At 46.2% G+C, this 8,480-nt stretch overlaps 1 protein-coding gene across 4 annotated transcripts in view; it reads left to right on the forward strand.

Moving 5' to 3' along the window:
- EIF4ENIF1 (eukaryotic translation initiation factor 4E nuclear import factor 1) overlaps positions 1–5,151 on the forward strand; it is a 42,866-nt gene extending 37,715 nt beyond the window's left edge. For all 4 annotated transcript variants that reach the window (XM_019754240.2, XM_019754244.2, XM_019754241.2 and 1 more), the window contains exons 15-19: positions 267–351; positions 1,729–1,861; positions 3,042–3,386; positions 3,657–3,821; positions 4,416–5,151. In XM_019754240.2, the coding sequence (XP_019609799.2) occupies positions 267–351; positions 1,729–1,861; positions 3,042–3,386; positions 3,657–3,821; positions 4,416–4,657 (970 nt within the window). In that variant the 3' untranslated portion in view covers positions 4,658–5,151. The remainder of the gene's footprint in view (positions 1–266; positions 352–1,728; positions 1,862–3,041; positions 3,387–3,656; positions 3,822–4,415) is intronic.
- The last annotated feature ends 3,329 nt before the right edge of the window (positions 5,152–8,480 follow it).

An 8,480-nucleotide genomic window follows, 5' to 3' on the forward strand; every position in this document is an offset into this window, starting at 1 on the left:
TTGGTTTGTCCTAGGTTAGTAAGTGTCTCCTCCACTAGACGAGAGTTCTTGCAAGGCCAGGACTGTTTCAGTTGGCTTTTGTCTTCCCTCAGAACTTAGCATGTGGTTTTGTGTATTTAGACACCTATTAAATGCTTGGGAAATTGAATTGGAAAAGGGAAACAGGATGTTAAAGTCCTAGGCCACTGGTCTTGAGTGTTTTCATGGTTTTAGGACTTGGAGTTTGAGCAGATTGGGGCTCACACTGATACTTGGTTTGTTCACAGGCAACAGCGAGTGACCAAGTCACCAGCACCCGTGCACAGAGGGAATTCCTCTTCCCCTGCCCCCGCTGCCTCCATCACAAGCATGGTCAGTGACCTTTGCCTTGGTGAATGACTTCTAAGCTTCTCCCTGTTGGCTGAGCTTAGTGTTGTATCACTGGGAAGCCCAGATGGCCTTGAGTGCCTTCCACACGAATAACTATTTATTAAGCTTTCCCCTTTCAGGATACTGTCTAACTCTTAGGATTCTAGTGAAGCCCCCTACATTGGGGAAAGTGTGTTCCAGCAGATAGACGAGTATGGCTGGAGCACACGAGTTATGTAGCATGTTCAAACAGGTGAACAGTTGAAGTGGGGAGGAAAGGGGTGAAAGACAGAAGGTGAGTCGGTTGGGGTGGGTGGGGTCAGGTCCTGGGATGTCCAGTGAAACATGGTGAGTTAATAAATTCAGATTTAGGTCTTAGTGATGATATAAAGTATATCTGGAACAGAGAGGTTTGCTTATTTGTGGTGACAGGTCTAGTTTTACAACCGACTGATGTACTGGCATTATTTATTTTTTAAAGTTTCCTTCCCCACAAGTTTTTATCACCTAGTCAAAGCTGATAGACATGGGGAAAACTGTTACTCTGCTTCAGGACCCCAAGTGGGTCTTTGCACTAAGCACCTTGAAGGCAGGGTCCATCCCGAAGGAGCTTTTCTTAACCAACCACGGATTTGGGGTTGGTTAATGATAATAGTTGCATGCATAATAAATCATCCAAGTAGAAATCAGCAGTGAAGAGATGGAAAAAAAGGACCCCAAATGGTGAGTCCTAGTGGCTGAGGAGAATGGTAAGATAATTTTGGATTTTCTGGTAGCTAAGTTAAGATGGAAAGCACCAGGAGTACAGCAGGTCCTCGAATAATGTTTCATTCAGTGTCGTTTGTTTATAACGTTGATGGGATGCTGTAGGAACTTAACTCTTGTTTATATCAATTGGCCTCTGGTAAAATTGGTTTCAATATACGTCGTTTGCTTAAAGTCACAGAAACTATCAACAGCATTAAGCGGGGACTTGCTGTATAAAGAAATTTAGGCTCTGAGGTTGTCTCTAAAATGTCTTTGCCCACCTAGAAGGTCTATGTTCTTGCCTCTTCCCAGCCCAATGCCCTGGCTGGGGAGGTGGCAGCTGCATAGGCAGGTCCCCATCACCTCACATACAGGGAGGTTAAAGCGCTCTGTGCTTTAACTACCTTTATGTTACAACTAAGTCCAGGTTTTGATGAAAGTGAGTTGTGAGCAACAGGGACCGTGCATATGGCCCATCCTGTTTCTTTTCCTCCAATAGCTAGAAACTAGCACCTTGGAATTGGCCTCTGCCCCGTGTAGCCATAAGGGGACTCATCAGCTTGCTGAGTAGTTTGGCTTGATTAGGGAAAGGCATGTAGGAAATGTGCTGATACTACTTGTGTGTCTCTGCAGCTTTCTCCTTCCTTCACCCCTACCTCAGTGATTCGTAAGATGTACGAGAGCAAAGAGAAAAGCAAGGAGGAACCAGCATCTGGGAAAGCAGCTCTTGGTGACAGTAAAGAGGACACGCAGAAGGCCAGTGAAGGTACTGCAGAGCTGTGGCGGGTATACTGCCCAAGAACGTACGTGACAGGGAGCATGGCTGGAGTGCTGAGCAGCCTGACACGATTCTCGGCACAGCCCCGGGCAAGCCCCCAACTGCGCTGGACCACGTTCTGCGTTTCACAGTGAGAAGGGCCGGACCAGCTCACAGGCGCTTAGCCACTTGAAAATTCTGATCACTCTAACAGTATTGTTACGAGTGCTAGTTTTAGACAGGAAGGAGTGAGCTTTAGTTTCAGATCCTTATTTAGCCCTCAGAGTTGAACTATAAGTACATTTATTTGGCAAATTTATATAGTTCAACCAATTTTACTTCTGGAAGTTTATCTCCAGTCTATGGAGACTAAGTGTACAACAAAATCTGTGCAATAGGTGAAGCATATAGCAAGTTTGGAGAGCCTTTTAGAAGTATATAGAAATGTGAGAGGCTTTTAGGAGTTGCCGGTGAGACTGGTAAGGTCATGGTGAAATAGATTGTAATAAGTTAGCTCTATACAGGTCTAGTGTTGGTGGGAGAGCTTTTCGCCTGTGAGAAAGCTTCTGGGGAAACAAGGACATCCTGTTTGTCCCACAAAAAGGCAGTTAAGATTCCTTTACCAGCCTGTAATTGTTATTTAAACTTTCTGTTGTGATGGATTTGCATAAGTTTACTCTTACTTGCTTTTCCCCTTGGGCTGAAAAGCATATTAACCCCAAACAGCTGACTAGGACGGGCCCAGCTCCCCACACACCAGACCCCAGGCAGAGTAAGGTGCCAGCTGAGTTAGACCACCAGACCTGACATGCCAGGCCCACTTGGCCACAGCTATTCCTGGGTTGTGAAATTATAAGGATCAAGATGTGGGTATCTTAAGAGTTGTGTCATTTTTAACTTCAGAGCCTTTGGGATTTTAGAGTTTAGCAAAAATAAACTCTTCCAACCAAGTGTTGAAGACGGGAAAACTTGGGGTCTAGTCCCAGCTCTGTCCCTGACTTACCCCGAAGGTCTTGACTGGGCCTATTCACAAGGCAAACGATGGTCCCTATGATGCAATCATCTAAGTTTGTTGAGGGGATCAAATAAGGATTGTGAGCTTTCTAAGGAATGAGATTTCCCGGATCACTGGGAGGACAGTGTTTGGGAGACGTCTGCCAACACCAAAATGTTGTCTGGATCCTTACAGAGAACCTGCTCTCAGCCAACTCTGTGCCCAGTGCTGATCGAGACTCTTCCCCCACTACGAACCCCAAACTGTCGGCGCTGCAGCGGTCTTCGTGTCCCACCCCACTGTCCCAGACCAACCGTTACACCAAAGAACAGGATTATCGGCCTAAAGCACCTGGGAGAAAAACACCCACCTTAGCATCCCCGGTTCCAGGAACCCCTTTCCTCCGCCCTGTCCACCAAGTTCCCCTTGTGCCCCATGTCCCCATTGTACGGCCAGCTCACCAGCTTCACCCAGGCTTGGTCCAAAGGATGCTGGCCCAGGGAGTCCATCCGCAGCATCTTCCAAGTTTGATCCAAGCTGGTGAGTTTCTGACCTGCCATGACGACAGTTGCTAGAACTGATAAAGTGCTGTTCTGTGGGAGGTTTTCATCCCTAGAAAGATGTTACTAGATTTTTCCATCTAATTGGTGGGTCCAGTCCACCCCTTAGTCGATTAAAAGATTAGAAACCTAGTTTGAACATTCTTTACTGTTAATAAACTTTCAGATCAGCAAAACTGTACAGTCAAGCTTGAAAATTTCCAGGTTGATTAAGATTCCTTCTCACCAGTTTCTTCTCTCCGCCCAACAGGTGTGCTTCCTCCTGGGATGGATCTGACTCATTTACAGGGAATATCTGGCCCAATCCTGGGTCAACCCTTTTACCCTTTACCTGCCGCTAATCACCCTCTCCTAAACCCTCGTCCTGGGACCCCGCTGCATCTGGCAGTGATGCAACAGCAGCTACAGCGCTCAGGTAGGTTCAGGAATGGGCCAGGTGAGCTGGGGATGGGCCGAATAGGCTTAAAGCTTTAAACCAGTTTCCAGTGAAGGGGATGAATTGACACTGACAATTCATTCTTGAACTTCTCCTAGAAAGACTGAGATAAGGGTGTTTCCAGAGAATAGGATGAAGTAAACCAACCTGTATGGGATTTGAAATTCCTGTTCCTGTAAAACCGGGGGAGAGCCAAGTGTGCTCTGGCTTTTGTCCTTTGCCTCTTAAGAGAGGAGGCTGAGCATCCTTCCGACAGAGGGACTGCCCAGAGTAGATGCCGTCTCACCAGCTGATGTTAGTGCTTCTGTGATATGGCTGCTTGCTGTGGGAAGTAGGGGTCATGTCATCTACGATGGGTTCTCAGTGTGATGGCTTTTGAATAGCTCAGCTTTCCAAGGTTTTATCTTCTGGCATTTTGCAATGCAATTTCCTTAAGAAGCCCCAGGATAAGTCATTTGGTGAAGAATTCTGTGTGGAGTTTTACGGATAGGGTTTGAGTGAAGCAGGGCTTGATCTAGAACTGCTCCCCTCTCATGCTCTGAATAACCACCCCTTCCCTCCTTCTCCCCACAGTTCTTCATCCTCCAGGCTCTGGTTCCCAGGCAGCTGCTGTCAGTGTTCAGACGACTGCTCAGAATGTGCCCAACCGGTCAGGCCTGCCCCACATGCACTCCCAGCTGGAGCACCGCCCCAGCCAGAGGAGCAGCTCCCCAGTGGGCCTTGCTAAATGGTTTGGCTCAGATGTGCTGCAGCAGCCCCTGCCCTCCATGCCCGCCAAAGTCATCAGTGTGGATGAGTTAGAATACCGCCAGTGAGCAGGGTAGCAGGCTCACCGATCCTGGGCCTGTGGTGGCTCCCTGGTCAGGACTCTGCCTCCTCGTCTCGGATTGGTTTACAGGCTTTTACTTTGAAGCACTCTCTGCAAAACTGTTTCGGGGGGCCTAGGCCTCTGGTGAGGTCTGCATGATGGAAAGATCTTAACCGATCAAGTAAAGCCGACATGGACTGAATACAGGCTGCAGTGCTAAAAAGTCTTTCTTTTTTTGTAAGATATGTGAATGAAGTGATGGTGTCTTAACCATGAGATGGCACCTAAGGGTTCTAAGAAAATAAATGTATAGACCCTTATGTACAGACCTGTGTATAAACAACTTTTGTACATACATATAGGATAGGTTTTTTGAACTTATACAGCTGTACATAAAAGTAGCTGTTAGTTAGGCCTGTGTCAAGTTTAGATTTTTTTCACTTGTAAATTTGGGGTTTTTGTTTTGATCGATTAAAATTGCATATGCTGTGTCTGAATGAAGTGAATGGCATTATTTCTCCCTGAATCCCTTCTTGAAGGGATTCATAAGGCCAAGTAGGTTCCTTGAGGGAAATGACCTAAAGTTTTAATTTTTCTTTAAAACTCAAGGCATTGAACTTGATCTCATTTAGGAGGAGGAAGCTATGGCCTTCTTTCTTGAGCCTTAAGATCCCAATGGGTAAATTTATTTTGGGCTTGATGCTATTAGGTAGCCTTGTGGCTAATACCAGATTATAGCGAGCATTTTCTAAGGTTAAACGACCTAGTGAAAGCAATTTGTTTATTGGGTAATCATATATATGGTAGTTTCTCCCAAACAAATCCACGTTTACTGGAGCAAAAGTAAATAGTTTATTGGCATCCTGTTCAGCTCAAAGTCCCCGACAGGGAAAACCAGGGCCTGAGTTCTGATTCAGTCCATTAATTTTTTTCCATATAGAACTTCTCTGGAGGCTCTGATGCCTAGTAAGTGATTCGTTGTGTTCTGTGTCTCGTTCTCCAGCTCAGTTATTTTCACTGTTCACCTTAATTACATGCACAGCATTGGAGAACAGGATTCTACCAGAATACTATAGCTGTGGTCTTGAGTCCCCTTTCCTGATCAAAGGTTTTTTGGTCCCACTGATCTGAGGTGATACTTATTTCTCAAACTCCTCAAGTGAATTTTCCCAAGTTCTCAATACTTGCCCACTTAGGGCCATCAGTTACTTTGGCCTTATGCTGGAAGGTCAAATAATGAGGCCATTCTGATTCTCAGGTGAAGGGCAAGGTAGTTGGATTTTGACCGCAAGGGTATAAAAACAACCTGAGTCTTGACTGTCAGGGTTGTGTTCTATAAACCTGGAGCTGCCCACCCTGCCCTATACTTCCAGGAACATAAGAAAACAGGTCACCTTTCAACAAAACCTGGCTCCATGGATTAAGCACGAGGTCTGTCTCTTCCTGGTACTTCAGCTTCATTACCCTCCCTCCCCTCAGTAGGATTTGCTCTCACTGTGATTATTTCTTGCAAACATTTTGTTTCCACAGGTAGAAGCTAGAAGGCAGTCTCAAGTAACAATGGCAGAACAGATACCTGAATCCAGTTCCACATTTCCTTTCACTTCTTTCCCCTTGGTGTTGAACCAACAACTTGGAGGTATAGGGTGGGGAGGATTGGGTTGGAGCTGCCAGTAAGGGCTTCCTTCTAGAAGGAAGCTGGTAGGACAGAAATGAACAAATGTAGGCACCAAATAAAGGGCAAAGCAATTAGCCAGTGATTGGTGAGATGAAACCAGAAGGAAATAAGGGAGTGTTGCTAAGAATAGCACAACAGAAGCCAGAGGTACAGGTTTTAACAAAACTCTTTTGGTGTATGGGAGGGAGTAGAGGGTAGAGAGGAAGCTGATGCCGTCCTCCAGGAGCTAAGCGCCTGATACAGTGCTCAGAGTGGGAGGAAGTGATGTCTCGGCTGATAAGACACGTCTTACATGCAGCAACTTTGGGAACTTAGCAGGCAGGAGACAAGTTTAGACGCAATCATAGCTGGAAGGATGTGCAAAATAAACGTTAAGAGAAGCTAAGGATGTAAAGGCCTCCTCAAAGTCAAACCGCAGAGGGCCACAGAACCTCATGGAAGACCTACCTGTAAGGATGGGGTCCAGGGAGAAAAGAACAAGTGGCTCCCAAAGGAAGCAGCTGAGCAGCCAGTACTTGGGAAGTCAGTGGTAAGGAATGAGAAGTGAGGAGTGAAAATGGAGAGTACGGCCTGGCCTTTCAGAAGATAGTGTCTTATAAGCCAGGCTTTATTAAGATGGAAGGGAAGCCAGGTCCACAAACACAATCCAGGAACAAAGATAACTTACAGGAATAAACCCTGATTCTTCAATAGTTCTATTCCTTTTACCAGCAACTGGTTCAAGAATGAACATGTGACCCAAGTTAAGCCACGTGACACAAGGTCAAAATAGCTGGGCAGCTTCTGGGAAATGGCTTCCCAAAAAGATAAGATTCAGCCTCTTTACTATCCTCTGGATGCTGATATAAAGCGTGGGGCAGCAGCAGACATTCGTGACTGAGGGCAGCCAGTTGCCCAGCAAGGCCAACAAACTGGTGGGCAGAGTAGCTTGATGGAAAGAATTTGGACCCTCAGTGACATGACAGTTACCATAAGCCCATCTGAGCTCCAGACAACTTATGTGGAGTCAGTTTCCTTCATTTCAGCTGGCTGTTAGTGTTCGTTGTTAAAATACAGCTAAAAGCATTCTACCTAATTAATGGCATAGGACAGTAAGTCTGCTTAGCTGTGCTAAAAAAGACCGGGAAGAAACAATATATAACAGCACAGGAAATTCCAACCATGCTGTGATAGCCAAACCACTAGCCTTGGACTTCATGAAAAGACTTCAGCTGTAGGAATGCCCCTCCTTGGTGGCCCTATCCCAGGCAGCATTCTGGACACAAAACTACCCCTCTCCCAGAACTCCCAAAAGGGAGAAAGGTAAGGTAATGCTCTCAAGCACCTGGGGGCCACCGATTGGGGAGGGGAGGGCACTAATAATGAATGCGAGGCCTAATCAAAGCACTCCTGATGCCTTCGATGAACTGGGTTTCAGCAACCTTCCCTCCCCAACATCCTGGCAGTGCTAAATTCTGGCTCAATGAAAGGGAATTGGGGTATGAGGGTTCCCCCGAAAACACTCTATATGTTCTGGCTAGAGAGCAAACCTTACTGGAAATCCCACAGCTCGGAAAACCAATGTTTCTCTGAAGAGTTAGGCTCTAGAGTATGGCTTTTATTATGAATGCATCAGTGATTTTAAAGTCTATATCCTGCAAAGTGACTAGGATGACAGGCCTAAGGAGCTTGTCTCCCGGATCTGGGGACAGTGCAAAGCCCAAGCTCCAGGAAGACTATCGGGGAAACCGGTAACTGTCCCTAAGGTAGCGGGATAAGAAGTACTGCAAAAGGCTGTGTGGATAACCCCACTTCCCCGTCCCTCACAACCGGCTGGCTCTAGCTCACTTCATCATCAAACCATCTTCCTGCAAATCGGTTTCCCTTCCTGATTTTCTCGAGGACTACCCTTCTCTCTCATCCTTGTAATCCACAATGAAATCACCTTTGGCTTCTCTTCCGCTAAAGACCAAGTCAGTCACCAAGTTTCAATTTCTTTGTACCTATATGCCCACACCCTCCCTCTGCCCATATTCTCACTAGCCCAGACCACCAAAGATTTTTGCCAATTTCCTATTATCAGGGCAATCCCTTTAAATTCCCTTATTCTCAGCCCAAATCCTCTGATTATGCCCTTAGTACCCTCAGGTAGTCCTGCCCTCACCCCTCCTAA

Source organism: Rhinolophus sinicus, linkage group LG16, assembly GCF_036562045.2.
Source record: "Rhinolophus sinicus isolate RSC01 linkage group LG16, ASM3656204v1, whole genome shotgun sequence".
Lineage (NCBI taxonomy): Eukaryota > Metazoa > Chordata > Mammalia > Chiroptera > Rhinolophidae > Rhinolophus > Rhinolophus sinicus.